The sequence below is a fragment of the Ambystoma mexicanum genome, chromosome 1p, assembly GCF_040938575.1.
Source record: "Ambystoma mexicanum isolate Mex_15411 chromosome 1p, UKY_AmexF1_1, whole genome shotgun sequence".
In the NCBI taxonomy this organism is placed as follows: domain Eukaryota; kingdom Metazoa; phylum Chordata; class Amphibia; order Caudata; family Ambystomatidae; genus Ambystoma; species Ambystoma mexicanum.
In genome coordinates this window covers 343,202,750-343,223,550 of record NC_090921.1, presented here as the reverse complement: position 1 = coordinate 343,223,550, position 20,801 = coordinate 343,202,750, and the positions used below count along the sequence as shown (strand labels likewise).

General features: G+C 47.9%; 1 protein-coding gene across 5 annotated transcripts in view; it reads right to left on the bottom strand.

Moving 5' to 3' along the window:
• The window catches only part of CELF5 (CUGBP Elav-like family member 5), a 473,699-nt gene that overhangs the window by 82,940 nt on the left and 369,958 nt on the right, over positions 1-20,801 (bottom strand). For all 5 annotated transcript variants that reach the window (XM_069648428.1, XM_069648437.1, XM_069648412.1 and 2 more), the window contains one exon: positions 3,273-3,419. In XM_069648428.1, the coding sequence (XP_069504529.1) occupies positions 3,273-3,419 (147 nt within the window). The remainder of the gene's footprint in view (positions 1-3,272; positions 3,420-20,801) is intronic.

Genomic DNA, 20,801 nt, shown 5'->3' with positions numbered 1-20,801 from the left:
AGCGCGAAATTTCCCCATTGAGCCCAATGGGGAATGGGGAATTCCCGAATGGGCACAATGGGGAATGGGCAATACCCGTTCCACCAAACCCGTGATCCAGCACTAATAGCGCCTGTGGGTTTGGCGGTAGGGCTAATAACGCCAGCGCTATTAGCGCCAGCGTTACCGCCCAACTCGTGATGAGACCCAAAGTCAGGAAATTCATTTAAATCATCCACACCTGACTTCACTTGGCCAATATTCAATCTATAAAAGGTGTAGTTCTAAACAGCACAGTGAGTGAGCTGGGAACCTGTTTCACACTGAGGAGACCGCAAATCAGTGGAAAGCTGGACCAGTGGTGAGGAGGAGCACAGCGTGCCAGATTGCCGACCCACTGAACAAGAAAGGCTTCAGCACGGCAAGGAAGCCGTTAGCAAAGAACTTGCTACAGACTTTGTGTGGACATGTGCTTATTCCCTTGGGGTAAAAAGAGTCTAGGCATCAGAGGTGCTGTGAGAGGGAGCCCTGATCCCAAGGCTGAAGGAAGGAAACTGTTACAGTGGCACACGGCAGCCCGTGAGTGTCCAAAGTTCAGAGGAGCCCGGTGCGCGTGTGTGTAAGGATTAAGTAAACACAACTAAAGGAACATTTTGTATACATGTGAAGTGCATTGCCACCAAGGAAAGGGCATGTGACAGCAAGATTTCTGAAAGGCAAGTAAGAGAAAGAACAGTATAAACAGGGTGCAGAAGCAGTGCATTCTAGAACCAGAAGTTTAAAGTATGTGAATATGAAAAGAAAAATGCAAGAACAAAGGCTTATGGGACTTGTGGCCCGAAAGTGAAAAGTGAAACTAAAAACATCAGAGCCACAAGCCACAGACAGGATATCAGGGGGGACCCGTACAGGTTTGGGGAAAAGATACTGTGCATTTTCGAAAGGCCATGATGTTAGGAAGTAAGAAGGAACAAGGGAACTTTCTTGAACTGTGAAATCAAAGTGGCCCGAGCCCGAACGAGGGAGACCAATTGCAAATATTGTGGAAAGGGAGCTTGAGCCTGAACAAGGTGGACTCATGGTCCGAGCCTGACGGAGGGAGACCAATTGAAGATTTTGTGCCAAAGGGGGTTTGAGACCTGTGGAGGGCGTCCCGGGGTGAACAGTAAATCACCCCAGAAGTTGTACATGTGAAATCCTAAGAAGAAAGGAACTATAATGTTTGTTGTTTTGCATCAGGCCCCCTGGAATAAGAGACTTTGAATGGCAAAGAGAATTTGGCACAGAATGTCCAGATGTTGAGGTTTCAAACTGCATCCTTGTGCTAGAGAAGCCAGAGAGTGTGCTAAGCTCAAGTGTGCCACCTTGTCCCGTGCTGAAACGTGGGAAGTGAAGCTAATGGCTTGAATATCCTGACATATCATTTGTTGAACACTTTTCTTTTGCATAAAATTGTTTCCCACACTATTTGTATTTAGAAGTAAGGATTGGCAATAGGTTTATTAGTGTAGGCCCTTTTATTTTGACAGACTCGACTAGGACTTCATTATTATTATATGGTGGTTGTAGCTTGCTCCCATGTTTAGATTTAGGGTTAGATAGGTGTTTTTTAAACCCGATTTAAGTTCAATAAACACCCTTGAGCTGTGATCACTTGTGTCTGTCTTACTATTGATACTATGCCTTGCTTACAGTGGACAGCTCAACACTGCTATACATGGTACCTGGTGATGATTGAATATGTCACACTTAAAGGTTCCTGTTATTTCATTTTTATAGGCTTGGAATCTGCCTTTATTGTGTTAGCTCAGGCAAAGCATCAGCAATTTATGGTATTAGAGATGGGCGCTTTCACCCGTTTCTAGGCAATTGCTGGCATTTTAAATTGAACAGGGCATGTGTTGATTCCATGCCCTTCCACCCGGCAGATGTAGGTTTCCTCCTGCATGCCAGAGGTGGTGGCGCAGGCGTCCCTCCTTCAGCACCGTTCGCAATTTCTAGGTGGAGGCTGAAGACAGGACCCGCTGCAGCAATGTCGCATTGAGGGTGGTTGGAGCATGGACATGGTAGAGGTACTAGAGGGGGAGAAAATGACCCTAGTGTACAGCACGCAGTGGCATTTCAGAGTGTGGCACCGTGTGACTGCCCAGTAGTAATAGACAGACACTAGGAAAGCAGGGACACCCACTGGCCAGACTTCGGTATTGGTGGTAGAGGTCAGTAGATTGACATGTGGAGGCCACTCTATGAGGTCGGCTGAAGACCAGGGAAGAATATCAACCAGTGACAATTATTGGCCAAGCTTACTATATATGTGCTGCATGCTGCAGAGGTCATTGAAAAGTGCAGCAATGTTCCAGTTGCCACGCTGACCATACGTGCTTGCGGAGGCCATTACAGTCACTTGTTTTATTGCAAGGCAACTTCTGAAACATGGCTTTTTATGTCCCCTCTGAATGTTCTGTAGTCTTCAGTTCTAGGCAGTTGAAAGGAATATGACTTTAGCTAATGTCCTGAATGTACAGAGCGACCGCCAAACATTGATGACGCCGAAGTATCTGTCGGATTGATGGCGGTGCCCAGAAGTCTACAGTGCCTGGACTTCGGCCTTCCATCCTGAGGTACCAATGCACGGTGAGGAGTTCAGAAGTGCATTGGACTGTGGGCGAATAAATAAGGGCCCCCTTTCTTAGCATGGTTTGTGTCCCCTCAACAAGGGGGGGAAGCCAGCACTTGGCTTGGGAGGGCTTAAGCCCTACCAAATAGAGGAGGTTACAAGCAGAAGGTAGCACTCTGCCATTACACTCAGCACATCTTCTCACATGAGACCCGGGCGGTCACAAGACGTTGTCAAATGTCTCAACTGGGTTCTTCATTTAAACAATTATTAACAATTATTAGCATGTTAGCAGCAAATGTGTAGCGGCAAAGGACAAAAGTCTGCTCAGGCGATATACATATACCCCCATGATGAAGCCAAAAACGTAGCTGCTGGACTCAGCCTTTCGACGACCCATGCCTCCAATGAGCACGTAATAGGCCAAGGAAAGGCGCAATTGCTAGTCAGCCTCCTGGGCTCAGAGGAAGGGGCTGGCAACAACCCAATGAGTTAATGGCCACACTCACGACCAGCTTTCAAAACTGCCAAAACTTTGAGGCTACCTCCGCCCCGGCCACTCACCCGCTGGATCAAAGAATCACAGGTTGGCAAGTAATCAAAAAGATTTCATTGGACCTCACACCTCATCCCAGAAATCGCATGGCTGCGCCGCGCAGGGCCACCAGGTACTCACCGCTTGTGCGTACGCACTGTAAGGGCTGAAGGGCAGTGTGAGTGACGGCGTAAAGATGCCGAGCTGTCCAACCATTTGTTGCATCCGCCGAAGAGTCCGCTCCTTATCCGTGTCGGCAAACTTCACCACCAGGCTGGAGGATGCCCCCTGCGCAAAGAGACAGAAGGTACAGGGCCGACTGGCGTTAAAGGCGATCGAGGGCGGCGAAGCTGGCAGGAGAGAGATAGGAAGGGTGCCAAGGAAGATATACGCGAAACAGGAGTAGAGGGGCAAAAGAGGGAAGGTGTGACAGGGGTAGAACTGAGGAAGGAGGGAAGTAGGGAGTGAGGAAGGAAACAGCGGGACATTTGTAGGAGGAGAAAGAAGAGAACGAAAGAAGGAGGAGGTGGTAAGAAGGGAACTAGGAAAGGAGTAAGAGAAAGAGAGGACGTAGGGACTAAAGCGGGTGCAGGAGGCAAACAACGTAGGGCCTTGTGATACAATACTCTAGAGTGAATTGATGAAAGTAAAAAAGAGATAGAAAAGGTAGGCAATAGGACCCAATGCAGGAAATATGGGATGACAAGATACAGCAAAACAGAAATGACAGGCCAAGGCAGCTAGGAAAGAACAGCCAATGGGGCTGTGCTAACTGCATGTTTGGTGCATTTACAAATGATCCACATACAGTGCTGTGACATGAAATAGCATACCATTGAAGAAAACACGTAGAGAGACTCACATGTGCATCCACACGTAGAGAGACTCACATGTGCATCCACACGTAGAGAGACTCACATGTGCATCCGCACGTAGAGAGACTCACATGTGCATCCGCACGTAGAGAGACTCACATGTGCATCCGCACGTAGAGAGACTCACATGTGCATCCGCACGTAGAGAGACTCACATGTGCATCCGCACGTAGAGAGACTCACATGTGCATCCACACGTAGAGAGACTCACATGTGCATCCACACGTAGAGAGACTCACATGTGCATCCACGCGTAGAGAGACACACGTAGAGAGACTCACATGTGCATCCGCACGTAGAGAGACTCACATGTGCATCCACACGTAGAGAGACTCACATGTGCATCCACAGCATTGCATAATACAAGGGACCCATAAGATCATGGAGGCTGGTCTATGCTCACATTTGCACATACACGCATGCTCTGACGCATGTGTGTTTATACACACAAATATTGAGGCACAGCCTCCCTCAAAGATGCACACAGCAACATACAACGCAGAGCATCCTCCAGCAGACATGCCCACAGCAACACACGAATGCAGATCCCCGACCGGACGCGCACAGTCACAGCCACACACGAGGATAAACATGCTCCAAAAGACCTATTCACAGCAGCACAACACACAATACAATACATACTTAATCGCAGGAACTTAACGAGGCACTTCTTTCGATGCATGTTCACGGCAAAACACGCCATGAGACATGTTAATCACAACAAAGAGTGAGACATGTTCATAGCAACATGCAGTGAGACATCATCAAAGACACAAGCTCATAGCAAAACAAAGCTCACCCTCCAACAGACATGCTCAAAACACCACACAAGAATGAACATCCTGCAGCAGACATGCATGCAACAAAAACACAACAAACTCTTTTCAGCACACATGTCCACAACCACAGATGATGATTAATATACTCCAAAAGACTGGTTCACAAAAACACCACAAAACACATTCTTAGACAAACCTGTTTACAGCAATACACTACAAAATACACACTTCAAGAGACATATCACAGAAGCATGACGAGGCAAATATTTCAATTCATGTTCACGCAACACGCAGCGTGACATGCTAACGACAACAGGGAGACATCCCCAAAGACACATGCTCAACGCAGCACACGAGACTGCTCATAGTCCAGTAGACATGTCCAAAGCAGCACACAAGGATGCTCATCCTCTGGCAGACATGCTCAAAACAGCACACACGGATGCTCATCCTCTGGCAGACATGCTCAAAACAGCACACACGGATGCTCATCCTCAAGTAGACATGCTGAAAACAGCACACAAGGATGCTCATCCTCTGGCAGACATGCTCAAAACAGCACACACGGATGCTCATCCTCTGGCAGACATGCTCAAAACAGCACACAAGGATGCTCATCCTCTGGCAGACATGCTCAAAACAGCACACACGGATGCTCATCCTCAAGTAGACATGCTGAAAACAGCACACAAGGATGCTCATCCTCTGGCAGACATGCTCAAAACAGCACACAAGGATGCTCATCCTCTGGCAGACATGCTCAAAACAGCACACAAGGATGCTCATCCTCTGGCAGACATGCTCAAAACAGCACACACGGATGCTCATCCTCATGTAGACATGCTCAAAACAGCACACGAGACTGCTCATCCTCTGGCAGACATGCTCAAAACAGCACACAAGGATGCTCATCCTCTGGCAGACATGCTCAAAACAGCACACAAGGATGCACATCCTCTGGCAGACATGCTCAAAACAGCACACACGGATGCTCATCCTCAAGTAGACATGCTCAAAACAGCACTCGAGACTGCTCATCCTCTGGCAGACATGCTCAAAACAGCACACAAGGATGCTCATCCTCTGGCAGACATGCTCAAAACAGCACACAAGGATCATCCTCTGGCAGACATGCTCAAAACAGCACACGAGACTGCTCATCCTCTGGCAGACATGCTCAAAACAGCACATAAGGATGCTCATCCTCTGGCAGACATGCTCAAAACAGCACACACGGATGCTCATCCTCAAGTAGACATGCTCAAAACAGCACACGAGACTGCTCATCCTCTGGCAGACATGATCAAAACAGCACACAAGGATGCTCATCATCTGGCAGACAAGCTCAAAACAGCACACACGGATGCTCATCCTCAAGTAGACATGCTCAAAACAGCACACAAGACTGCTCATCCTCTGGCAGACATGCTCAAAACAGCACACAAGGATGCTCATCCTCTGGCAGACATGCTCAAAACAGCACACAAGGATGCTCATCCTATGGCAGACATGCTCAAAACAGCACACAAGGATGCTCATCCTCTGGCAGACATGCTCAAAACAGCACACAAGGATGCTCATCCTCTGGGAGACATGTCCAAAGCAGCACACAAGGATGCTCATCCTCTGGCAGACATGCTCAAAACAGCACACAAGGATGCTCATCCTCTGGAAGACATGCTCAAAACAGCACACAAGGATGCTCATCCTCTGGAAGACATGCTCAAAACAGCACACAAGGATGCTCATCCTCAAGTAGACATGCTCAAAACAGCACACGAGACTGCTCATCCTCAAGTAGACATGCTCAAAACAGCACACGAGACTGCTCATCCTCTGGCAGACATGCTCAAAACAGCACAAAAGGATGCTCATCCTCTGGCAGACATGCTCAAAACAGCACACAAGGATGCTCATCCTCTGGCAGACATGCTCAAAACAGCACACAAGACTGCTCATCCTCTGGCAGACATGCTCAAAACAGCACACACGGATGCTCATCCTCAAGTAGACATGCTCAAAACAGCACACGAGACTGCTCATCCTCTGGCAGACATGCTCAAAACAGCACACAAGGATGCTCATCCTATGGCAGACATGCTCAAAACAGCACACAAGGATGCTCATCCTATGGCAGACATGCTCAAAACAGCACACGAGACTGCTCATCCTCTGGCAGACATGCTCAAAACAGCACACAAGGATGCTCATCCTATGGCAGACATGCTCAAAACAGCACACAAGGATGCTCATCCTCAAGTAGACATGCTCAAAACAGCACACACGGATGCTCATCCTCAAGTAGACATGCTCAAAACAGCACACGAGACTGCTCATCCTCTGGCAGACATGCTCAAAACAGCACACAAGGATGCTCATCCTCTGGCAGACATGCTCAAAACAGCACACAAGGACGCTCATCTTCTGGCAGACATGCTCAAAACAGCACACGAGACTGCTCATCCTCTGGCAGACATGCTCAAAACAGCACACAAGGATGCTCATCCTCTGGCAGACATGCTCAAAACAGCACATAAGGATGCTCATCCTCTGGCAGACATGCTCAAAACAGCACACACGGATGCTCATCCTCAAGTAGACATGCTCAAAACAGCACACGAGACTGCTCATCCTCTGGCAGACATGCTCAAAACAGCACACAAGGATGCTCATCATCTGGCAGACATGCTCAAAACAGCACACACGGATGCTCATCCTCAAGAAGACATGCTCAAAACAGCACACAAGACTGCTCATCCTCTGGCAGACATGCTCAAAACAGCACACAAGGATGCTCATCCTCTGGCAGACATGCTCAAAACAGCACACAAGGATGCTCATCCTATGGCAGACATGCTCAAAACAGCACACAAGGATGCTCATCCTCTGGCAGACATGCTCAAAACAGCACACAAGGATGCTCATCCTCTGGAAGACATGTCCAAAGCAGCACACAAGGATGCTCATCCTCTGGCAGACATGCTCAAAACAGCACACAAGGATGCTCATCCTCTGGAAGACATGCTCAAAACAGCACACAAGGATGCTCATCCTCTGGCAGACATGCTCAAAACAGCACACAAGGATGCTCATCCTATGGCAGACATGCTCAAAACAGCACACAAGGATGCTCATCCTCTGGAAGACATGCTCAAAACAGCACACAAGGATGCTCATCCTCAAGTAGACATGCTCACAACAGCACACGAGACTGCTCATCCTCAAGTAGACATGCTCAAAACAGCACACGAGACTGCTCATCCTCTGGCAGACATGCTCAAAACAGCACAAAAGGATGCTCATCCTCTGGCAGACATGCTCAAAACAGCACTCAAGGATGCTCATCCTCTGGCAGACATGCTCAAAACAGCACACGAGACTGCTCATCCTCTGGCAGACATGCTCAAAACAGCACACACGGATGCTCATCCTCAAGTAGACATGCTCAAAACAGCACACGAGACTGCTCATCCTCTGGCAGACATGCTCAAAATAGCACACAAGGATGCTCATCCTATGGCAGACATGCTCAAAACAGCACACAAGGATGCTCATCCTCTGGAAGACATGCTCAAAACAGCACACAAGGATGCTCATCCTCTGGAAGACATGCTCAAAACAGCACACAAGGATGCTCATCCTCAAGTAGACATGCTCACAACAGCACACGAGACTGCTCATCCTCAAGTAGACATGCTCAAAACAGCACACGAGACTGCTCATCCTCTGGCAGACATGCTCAAAACAGCACAAAAGGATGCTCATCCTCTGGCAGACATGCTCAAAACAGCACTCAAGGATGCTCATCCTCTGGCAGACATGCTCAAAACAGCACACGAGACTGCTCATCCTCTGGCAGACATGCTCAAAACAGCACACACGGATGCTCATCCTCAAGTAGACATGCTCAAAACAGCACACAAGACTGCTCATCCTCTGGCAGACATGCTCAGAATAGCACACAAGGATGCTCATCCTATGGCAGACATGCTCAAAACAGCACACAAGGATGCTCATCCTCAAGTAGACATGCTCAAAACAGCACACACGGATGCTCATCCTCAAGTAGACATGCTCAAAACAGCACACGAGACTGCTCATCCTCTGGCAGACATGCTCAAAACAGCACACAAGGATGCTCATCCTCTGGCAGACATGCTCAAAACAGCACACAAGGACGCCCATCTTCTGGCAGACATGCTCAAAACAGCACACGGGACTGCTCATCCTCTGGCAGACATGCTCAAAACAGCACACAAGGATGCTCATCCTCTGGCAGACATGCTCAAAACAGCACACAAGGATGCTCACCCTCTGGCAGACATGCTCAAAACAGCACACACGGATGCTCATCCTCAAGTAGACATGCTCAAAACAGCACACGAGACTGCTCATCCTCCGGCAGACATGCTCAAAACAGCACACAAGGATGCTCATCCTCTGGCAGAAATGCTCAAAACAGCACACAAGGATGCTCATCCTCTGGCAGACATGCTCAAAACAGCACACGAGACTGCTCATCCTCTGGCAGACATGCTCAAAACAGCACACAAGGATGCTCATCCTCTAGCAGACATGCTCAAAACAGCACACACGGATGCTCATCCTCAAGTAGACATGCTCAAAACAGCACACGAGACTGCTCATCCTCTGGCAGACATGCTCAAAACAGCACACAAGGATGCTCATCCTATGGCAGACATGCTCAAAACAGCACACAAGGATGCTCATCCTCAAGTAGACATGCTCAAAACAGCACACCAGACTGCTCATCCTCTGGAAGACATGTCCAAAGCAGCACACAAGGATGCTCATCCTCCGGCAGACATGCTCAAAACAGCACACAAGGATGCTCATCCTCCGGCAGACATGCTCAAAACAGCACACAAGGATGCTCATCCTCCGGCAGACATGCGTAGTGCAACACCACGATGCACACTTCCTAGCAGACATGTCCACAGCCACAGACCATGATGAATATTCTCCAACAGACTTGCTCACAGCAACACAACACACATTCCCAGACAACCCTGCTCAAAGCAGCACACAGTGCGCCACACTCCTATAGCAACAGGTCACAGTTACAAAGGTTCGGATTGGGACAAAAGTTAGCCCCGAGCAAGAACAAAACGCGACACACAATTCCGAAATTCCGTGTGCTCTTTTTCTGTGTCACGACAGACTGTCCGTGTAGCACATTTCATTTTTTGTAACAATTGTGAAAAATTGGGCTTTTGAAAGGACATCGAGTCAGTAGAACTGGTCATAATGTATATCCCACCGCAAAGTGTACAATATCGTCAACTGGACAACACTGGACCATAAAATGGGCCCATACAAAAACGCATTGGACCGGCCCTTTGGCCATCGCCCTACTGGATCAGCCAATCCGAGCCTGGAGTGAGCCTTCTTGATGTGAAAGCACTGGGGTGGCAGATGCCGCCTTCACAGGGGGTGGGTTTCGCTACACTCAGAGAGGTCAACAGTACTTCACTTGTGGGGGTGTTTGCCGGGCTCGCCCCGGGCATTCATTTAGAGCCCAGGCACGTATTGTCTCAGACTCGGTTTGATTATGAAGTGATGATAGAGCACCCATCAACCACAATGAGCAGCTAAGGGTGGCGGCAGCAGTTGTGGGGTACTGCCCGCCTGCAGTGTCACGGGCATGCTGGAAACTATTTGGGCCTTGGCACTTATTTTCTTCCCAATTAAACACTGGTCACACACTCTATTGCTCCAACGTGTCTGCTCTTATCCCCGGCATGGGCACATGGACTATGGTACTCTGGGGTCATTCACATGCCAGTCACACCCAGCCTGATATATGAAGGGCCTTGCTGGCCCTGCAAGCAGAGGCGTAGCCAGGATTGTCTAGCAAATGGGGCCTGATGCTAATGTAGTTGGGCCCACTGCACTGACAAAAATATCTGTAAATGCCCACACAGCGCTGCTGAGTGGGCATTTACAGATTTTGGGTGGCCCTTGCCCCTCAGGCCCTACCCTGCCTACGCCTCTGCCTGCAAGACCACCACCAGAAAGGCCACACACGATGACGTAACACATTCCGTACCCAGGCTGGTGGAGCCCTGCAAGACAGTTTGAACCTGTAAGTGTGTAGTAAGTGTGCAATACATTGCAAGCGATTCCGAGTAACCGTCCTGCTCAAAGTAGCCAATAGGATGGAGAGTGGTGGGGAGGGTAGGCCGGAGTGTGCCCTTCATGAGTCCTGTCAGAAATGAGAGAGCGATGGGCACAGCTAGAATGCCTGCAGACACGGCGCAGGCTGCAATGTTGCATTTTATGCCTCTGGCACTAGATGTCGCTGCTGTAACAGGGACGATCTGCTCTCTAACTTTTCTTTCTACGTGCCCCTGCGAACTCTACCACAAGCGATATTCGGCCTCCTCACGCATTAATGCGCAACTAACTGCTTCCTTCCTCCGATTGTCTGATTGGTGGTTTTATAGAGCCCTCGAACACGTGACGCAGCAGACCCTCTATCATTGCCACATGGTCATGCATCCCTGTTTCCTCCCTTTAGGGTCTCAGCCAAGGCTTCACTCTGACAGACCACGTGGTATCCAGTGGTCGAAGTGCACAAACAAGCACTGGATCTATCCCCTCCCTTGTTTGCCTACCTTCTCGTGCCCCTCCTCCCTGCCACTGTCTAGGCCTCCATTTTACTAATCTAACTGGTAAGTGGCCCTGCCCTGCATTAAAGCAGTAATGCTGCACTGAGGCCAGTAAATGCCATAGATCAGGAAAAGTAGGGCAACTCCGTCCCCTTACTTCCGCCCACTTCGACCACAGGCTGTACCCGCTGTCTCTTTGCTCCTTTCATGGTCTTAGTTACACCAACTGGCCACTGGGTGCCACTGCTTCTTGAGTCACTATCTGCTCCTATCAGGATTCCTGCTGTTGCCAGTAGATGGCAGTCTGGCACAGAAAGCTGGCGGAATTGGGCTGAAAACGCCAGAGCAGGACATTCCGGAGCCTCCAGTTCGGCGCTGGCCAATTTGGCACAGACGTTTGGCCGCAAGACCCGTTTTGGCGCGCAAAGTTTGCCGTGACCAATTGGGCACGACAATGTCACTATTTTAATCAAATAAAAAAATGAAGCATTACTGCCATCTTGAGCCTGGGCCAGCTGGACTGCAAGACCAAAGACATAACCCCAAAACCGTAGATATCTTATTGTGTTTATAAGCACAAGATATATATATATCAAACCACGTCATGTTTCAGAAAAAGGCAAGCAAAGCATCCAGATTGAGTTGGGTTAATATATGTAATTTGTGCACATGACACAATACAATAGTAAAATATGGGTATTGTCCCACACAACCATGCTGGCACCAAAAGATCTCGACGCTGAACTGGGTGCGCCAAAATGGATCTTACGGCCCAACGTTCGTGCCAAACCGGCTCGCGCCGAAATGCGGTGCTATCTCCAACTGGTGTCATTGGGCAGCACAGAGTATCCATAGTGTGATTCTAGAGTCAATGAGGTTTTAATCAATGAAACCGCACTTACCAAAATTCTGATGGTTAGGCGAAGACAGCGCCCATTCAGACCAAGGGCAGAAAGGGGGATTTGTCTGCAAATTCGGGTGAATCCAATTTGTCTTTTTAAAAGTAGGGCTACCAAAAGCCAGGCTATAATTATTAAAGTTTAATTAGCACCCTTGGTGGTTGCGTTCACTAATCAGGTTTCTCCAAGTAGTGGTTACCTAGTGCAACCATTTTCCCTCCTGCTCCCTACTCTCCCCGCCCCTTCCCTAGCCCTGACAGCTCCCACTTTCCTGACATGGCACTGCCGCGTTGCACCTCACCCTCCAATCACAGGGCTTGCTGCATTGGAAATGGAAGAGGGACATCGCACAGAGCCGGCCCTCCATTTCCATAGCAGCCATGTTGGGTGAGGGTGCCTGTGTGTGAAACGACTCATTGTTTGACACTTAATGTGTTGCAGTTCTCACCCCGAGGGCTAGCCTCGGGATGCTAAAACAACTAAGCATCAGTTCTGCAGATTCATCGAGTGGTAACGGCACCAGGCCCAGCATTAAGGCCCTCACTCTGCTCTGGTATATGACTACGGGCACAGGGCCATTACCTCCCGGTGAAGCCCCCAGCTTGGGTGCTTATTGCTACACTATAACTGTGGGATGTTCGGAGGCCAATGTAAACAATGTTTCAGCAGAAGGCCATAACCACTGTTAAAAGGCCTGTTATTTTCCTCCCAACGTTCCACATTCATGCTCAGTGTCTCCCTTAGCCAGAATTCCACAAGGACAATGCTCACTACCAGGTTTGGAGCGCCTTCCAAACTCTTTTCTTTTGGGTTTTCTACCTGTTGTTAAGATTTAAGATTGGCATTATTGTCCTTGGTGAAGCGTTATAACAGGTGTTATCGCTCCTTACCTTCGTTATGGGCCCGAGGTGAAGTAGAGTGTGTTCTGATTACACCTGTTGTAGCCCTCCCGCAGGCTGTAATGTCACAATACTGATACATTTTAATAACTTTACTAGAGTTGGCAGCTGTCCACAAATCCAGGGTCTTTGTGTTATACCCAAAGGATTGTCCAAGCTAAAAGTTCCTGGGTGTTGGTGGTGGGGGGACATCTGAAAGCAGCAACAAAACATTCTGTGATCTAGTGCACCTCCTGTAACTTTGCTCTTTTTGCGTAGGGCACTGCCTGTGATCTTGCTTTTTTTGCTTAGTGTACCACCTGTGATCTTGCTATTTTTGCTTAGTGCACCTCCTTTGATCTTGCTCTTTTTGCTTCGTGCACCTCCTGTGATCTTGCTCTTTTTGCTTCGTGCACCTCCTCTGATCTTGCTCTTTTTGCTTAGTGCACCTCCTGTGATCTTGCTCTTTTTGTTTTGTGCACCTCCTGTGATCTTGCTCTTTTTGCTTCGTGCACCTCCTGTGATCTTGCTCTTTTTGCTTCGTGCACCTCCTGTAATCTCGCTCTATTTGCTTTGTGCACCTCCTGTAATCTTGCTCTTTTTGCTTAGTGCACCTCCTGTGATCTTGCTCTTTTTGCTTAGTGCACCTCCTTTGATCTTGCTCTTTTTGCGTAGGGCACTGTCTGTGATCTTGCTCTTTTTGCTTAGTGTACCACCTGTGATCTTGCTCTTTTTGCTTAGTGCACCTCCTTTGATCTTGCTCTTTTTGCTTAGTGCACCTCCTGTGATCTTGCTCTTTTTGCTTCGTGCACCTCCTGTGATCTAGCTCTTTTTGCGTAGTGCCCCTCCTGTGATCTTGCTCTTTTTGTTTTGTGCACCTCCTGTGATCTTGCTCTTTTTGCTTCGTGCACCTCCTGTAATCTCGCTCTATTTGCTTTGTGCACCTCCTGTAATCTTAGTGCATCTCCTGTAATCTTGCTCTTTTTGCTTAGTGCATCTCCTGTAATCTTGCTCTTTTTGCTTAGTGCACCTCCTAGAGCTAGAAGCTGCACCCCTTAGCTTTCTGCAAATGTACTTTGTTTCCCAGTGGACCCGGCAGAGACTTCCACCAGTAGCAGTGAGGGAACATTCCAGCACGCATAAGAAATCTAGTAGCGGGGCATTCCCCACCATGTTGTCCGGTGACCCATGAGTCGCTGCGTGCTGGAGGAACAACAGATCTGCAGAGCAGCAGGTTTTGTAGCAATTGTTCACGGTCTGTCCTCATCAACCAATGTTGGTGCGATGTGGTTTATTTTCCTCATTCTCTGTTCTAATCTTCAGACTTGGCCCCCTTCTTCCCAAATATCTACCAAGTAATATGTTCCTTCGTTAGTGACTGAAAAGAACTGGTTAGTACTCAGCAGCCAATGGTCACCCCCTTGCTCTTTGTCCTGTCTTCTTTCTAGTTTCATGTTGATTTCCCCACATCCCACACATCTATGCCCCTCAAATGTCCCTGGCATGTGGGACTTGTCTTTTAGTCAGTAACCTCTCCTGTGGGTACTTTTGTGGAATGTTCCTTGTTAATGAGTGATGTGTGTATTTCTATTTTATGTAATTGTAGCACGTTGGGAGTCGATACAAGTTTGACGGTGCGGGAAAAAGTGTCAGTAAAGTGTCAGCGATTCTGTTACCGCCACTTTCCCCCACCGGCAATTTTCAAGTATGGTAGTAAAGTGGAGGTGATACCTTCAGCGCATAGCTGGAGGTATCGCCTCCACTTTACCTGCAAAAAGTGACGGATCACCTCCGGCGGAATTATGGCTCACGGTAATCCACCATATCTACAATGGAGCCCCATGGATTTAGAAATGGGGACTAAGTCCACTGTTTCCCCCTCAGGCAGTAAATACGCAAGACCAAGAGGCAAGAAAGTTAACCTAGTTTGGCGGTTTTTCCAGCAGAAATACTGGCAAACCTGCAATGAGGGTCTTTCCGTTCTATGAGACATGCCTCTGCCATGAACTGCCCAGGCTAGTGTACACACCTCTCACCACAGGGGTACGTGTCCTGTGACATTTGTGTACTGCTTGCATGCTTGACTCTATCAACCAACAAGAATTCCCAGATCAACCACATCAATGAATCGCCATACAAGAAATGCGGGAAGAAACAGGGACTGTACCCCTGTGAGGGGAATGCTGTACACTCAAGGCCCAGGCCTACGCATCCTTCACCCCGGGCACCTGAGAAATGGCAAAGATTTAATCAAAGTCATCTTTATACTGCCCCACTGCATCCACTGCACTTAGGGTTTCAGGAATGTAAACACGTGCGCGTGTTTCTTTCACATTGAAGGACTAGCGACAGTGGAAAACTGCTCCTTCGCAGCCTGCTGCTAAGAGTGTCGATGAGTGCTAAGCGTTCCACAATGCTCTTCAATAGTGATAAGAGGAAGGTGACACTCACCAAAAAGCTCTTGTGCAAGGAAATATACTTTATATTGACTTTATGGTCAATAAATCTGTGTTTCTGTTTTCACACGACACAATGGCCCGAGTCTCAAAAATGAGTGCAAATGAAAAAAGCTCAGATGATGCACTTTCTTCACTTATGGTCACTGCTGAAAGCCTCCTTATTCTCAAAGGTAACCTGTGCATTTCAGGAGGGGCTGGACAGTGGCACAAATTATAATTATTCTTTTATAGCACGCTTAATTCCAGCAAGTGGTTTCTAATCGCGGGATCGGGATACAAACCTGTGTTGCGCTGCATTGTCTTGCAAACGCATTGGGCCTGAGCTATCCTTCCTCACCACAAAGATGAGTTGTTCAGCTTGTTTGAAAACATTAGTGTTAAGAGCACATTGCTGGGAGCTCTTTTCACTGAGGCGGGCCTGCCTTGCTGAAACGCTCGGGGAGAAAAAGCATTTTGATCCCTGGCTGTTTGGGGGGTGGAAATACAAGTGTGACAGATGCGGTTTAATAAAATTAGTGCTCCTTGCCGGATGTCATCCCACATTGAACTGCTGTGATAACAGGTGTTATTATTACCCAATTTAATGGTACTCATTTATCAACCTCATGATCAGCCATGCCAGGATTGTAACCTGTGTCCTGAGGATGAGCACAGGGGCCTCAGAGAAGTGGCTAACTCAGGAAGCTATCGTGCACGCTGAAAGCAAGATGCTTCCCGGGCAGTGTCAAATTCTCAGGCACTGCGCATGCGCATAGGTCGCATTTTGGGTTCCATGCATCTGCAAGGGAATGGATTGTCCATATAGAGTTTTGGATATGAGGAGCACTAGAACCATTTTTGCCCCCGTGAGTGGGGTTGCATCTTTGAGGCCATTTTTTGGATCACACATTGGGCCTCATTACACAGTAGGCGGTAAGGGTTTACCGGTACCGGTAAGGGCACCGGTACCGGTAAACCCTTACCACCTTACTACAAGGTCCCTTTGCGAGACCCGACCTTAACGGCTGGTGTAGACTAGCCGTTAAAGTTGGGACTCGCAAAGGGACCTTGGTGCTAATTACAGTACCGCAATTTGCGGTACCGTAATTAGCCCCTTCCCCATTCCCATTGAGCCCTATGGGGCAAAAATGGGAATGGGAAAGGGCCATGGAGAAAGGGGGAATTACCGCCACGCCAACCTTGGAATAGGATGATAATTTCCCTTTTCTCCATGGTGGTACCGGTATGGTACCGGCGGCAACCATGGTGCTAATAGCACCATGGTTTTCCGCATTCCGTGTAATGAGGCCCATTATCTCTGTTTTGGTTGTTTCTAGGGTTTTCTTTACGTTCCCTCACAATACTTCCTAATTCCTCTTCCAGGAATCTCTGCTGTAAAGCTTCCTGGATTTTCAGGTGGATTTCTTCACAGTTGTTTGTAGGATTCTTTACTTAGGGAGTGTTTGCTGATCTTTTCAGGTCACTTTCGGTTTTGTGGCTGGGGTTTGGTGTGATGATTTTTCAGATTGATATTTAGAAACTTTGTTAATACAAGGCCTACAAACCTGACACATATAATTTAGGATTTATTTCTGATCTTCACATTAATGCGCCTTCCTTTTCACTGTATTCTTAAATAGAAGTGGTGTGTTATTTTCCAGCTAACACACGTGTCTTTTCCCCTATGCATGTAGCCTTTGAGATGAAAGGCTCCCTATAGTCAGTGGCAGAGCATTATCCATCTCTTGAGTGAAAACGGTCTTCACCCCCAATTCGCTTAGCCCTCCATTGCTGCAGATAAACTTCTCTATATCCCGAGGGCATTCTCCCAGAGCCATCAAGCCCTAGAATTGAAAGCCCAGGCCTGTGCCAATTTACTGAAGCAACGTTGGCCTGCTCTGATTATGCTTTTGAAATAGCGCCACCCTGGCTCCCAATGCTAAGTTGCATCTAGGTGTGCTCACTTGAATTGTTAAAGTTGCCTCTAGGTGTGCTCACTTGAATTAGCGCCACCCTGGCTCCCAATGCTAAGTTGCATCTAGGTGTGCTCACTTGAATTGTTAAAGTTGCATCTAGGTGTGCTCACTTGAATTAGCGCCACTCTGGCACCCAATGCTAAAGTTGCATCTAGGTGTGCTCACTTGAATTAGCGCCACTCTGGCACCCAATGCTAAAGTTTCATCTAGGTGTGCTCACTTGAATTGTTAAAGTTGCATCTAGGTGTGCTCACTTGAATTAGCGCCACTCTGGCACCCAATGCTAAAGTTGCATCTAGGTGTGCTCACTTGAATTAGCGCCACTCTGGCACCCAATGCTAAAGTTTCATCTAGGTGTGCTCTATTTATGCTTTTAAATTAGCCCAAACTAATGTTCACTAAACCTCAGCCGATTTTGCACCTACTCCACGCATTCTAGCCTGGTCTAAGCCAGCACTATATTTGTGATTAGCGCCCAACTGCTATCAATGTCAACAGCTGACTGTATGTTGATTATCTATTTAGCCCTACCTGCTAAATTTCGATTCTAGGTTGCAGCATATTTGTGCCTTGTAAACTACCCAGTATCAGCAAGCTCACGCCAAATTGCCCATTATCATAACAGAATGCAGGCACTGCTAACTTTAACTATGTTCCTATTGTGCATTATACCATCTGACATCCCTTGCACTAGAGGTCACTACATTAAGTTTGATGAAGAGTTAGGCAGACTGAGATGTCCCCGTCACCACCCTATCCCTTGCCCTACACCTTTCCTTCCCACATTACCCCCGTTTCCCACCCGAACCACAACCAAACTACATCTAGCCTCCACTATGTGCACCACACATGACAAGTTGCCCCCGTGCCTATAGCCTCAACCGCCTCCCCTCCTGACATCTCTAAGCGCAACGAGAGATTAACCAGTAGACTACCGTCCAGTAGGCACCCGGCATTAGAATATTCCAATAAGATCATAAGCGCAGTTTCGCCCAGGTTCCACTGACAATAATCGCAGGCGCCAAAAGAAAAGGCGTACAGCCCCTCTGAACAACCTAAGGGACATTAGCCCCAGTCTACCAACAGAGGACCCACAATCACAGCCCACTAAGGGAGCATTACTGAACGTCAGGTGATTGGTAGCACATGCAACTGAGATTTGCTGACTTGATTGTGAACAATAACCTTGACTTCCTTGTAATAACAGAAACTTGGCTGCATGAGGCAGCAGGCCCCTCTATTGCCCTAGCCGTCCCAGCTAATTACTCCATTCTTCAGGCAGATAGACCCACGGCTCGTGGAGGAGGAATAGCCATTATCTTTAAAGACACTCTCAACATAGCCACCCCTACGCCATTGGCATCATGTGAACTCCTCTCAGTCAAGTTCCAAACCTCACCCAACAGCACTATCACACTACATATCATTTACAGGCCTCCAGGACCTCTGGGGTCCTTTGAAGAAGATATCACAGCCCTAGCAGCCGACACCAAACCAACGGCACAAAATATTATCTTAGGAGATTTCAACCTCGGTTACAAGGACATTAGCGACCCACACGCCATCTCTCTAGCCTCTGCACTACTAGAACAAGGCTACACTCAAATTAGCACCAAACCTACACACGAAAAAGGTAGGATACTTGATTGGGTTGCGGTTCTAAATTGCGCCATCACCCCACTAGATCCGACCCCACTAGTATGGTCAGACCACCACCTTATCACCTTTGAACTGCATATCAACAACTTGGAAAAGAAAAAGCCCATTATTGCTCCCCCCTGCCTCACAAGGAATAAACGTAACATCACAGCAGATGCTCTAGTTCCTTTGGTAGCCCCACTACTCAATGCCCTACCGGATACAAATGATCCTAACACTCTAATCAACATCTACAATGAGACTATGACTAAAGCCATCAATGATATTGCCCCGCTAAAACTACGTAAAAGCAAACCCATAGCCCATCTTAACTCGTGGTTCAGTCCAGAGCTGAAAACACTCCGCACTGAAAAAAGAAAATGGGAATCACATTGGAAATCATCCCCCACACCTGAAAACAAAACTAACCTGGCCACTATCACTGCCACTTACAAAAATAAGATAATCCAGCCTAAAAAAGAAACCTATAATGACAGAATAGCCCAAGCCAGCTCCAGTACTAAAGAATTATTCAACATTCTAAGAGAACTAGAGAACCCCAACCCACCGCCAGATATATGCACTAAGGATAAAGCCTGGTGTACTAGCATTCAAAATGCCCTCTCCAATAAAATCAAGGGACTGCAGACCAAAATAGCTGACAAAAGATCCCAACTAACAGTCACTACACCAGCTCCTACACCTACTCCTCACATTAACTCAGGTTTCACATTAAAAAAGGTCACCATTCCTGAAGTTCAAAAAATCATTGCCTCTCTTAAACCATCTAACTGTAAGGGCGATAGCTGCCCAGCCCAGATTATAAAAGATGCAGCTAGAGACCTTGCCCCATTCATTACTACACTTGTAAATTCCTCCTTCTCCAATAACTCTGTCCCAAGGAACCTCAAACAGTCCTGTGTTCTACCACTATTAAAAAACAGACCCTTGACCCGGCTATACCCACTAACTATAGACCAATCACGACAGTCCCCTTTCTATTCAAAATGTTGGACAGAATAGCCTACTTGCAAATACAAGATTATCTTGAAGCTCACAAACTACTCGGCACCCGTCAATCTGGCTTCAGACCCCAGCACGGAACAGAAACCGCACTTGTCGACCTCAAAAGCCAGATCGATGAATTGAAAGACAAAGGCAAGATGGCCATCCTACTCCTACTCAACCTCTCTGCGGCTTTGGATCTGGTGAATCACTCCATACTTTGTAACCACCCATTTCTCCAGTTCTGCAGTTGCCTGGATCCAATCCTTCCTCGCCAACAGAACTATGCGCGTGTTCTCACCGTCAGCAGCTGCTGACCCCATACCCATCACCTGCGGAGTCCCTCAAGGATCCTGCGCCTCGCCCACTTTGTACAACATTTTTACAAAGCCACTATTTGACAAACTGGACCGTCTGGGTGTCACCTACACAAACTATGCGGACGACACCCAGATACTCCTACCCCTCTCAGGAACCTACGATATAGACGTTGCGCGGATCAACGAAGTCTACATCATCATTCAGGCATGGATGGCCACACATGGCCTTT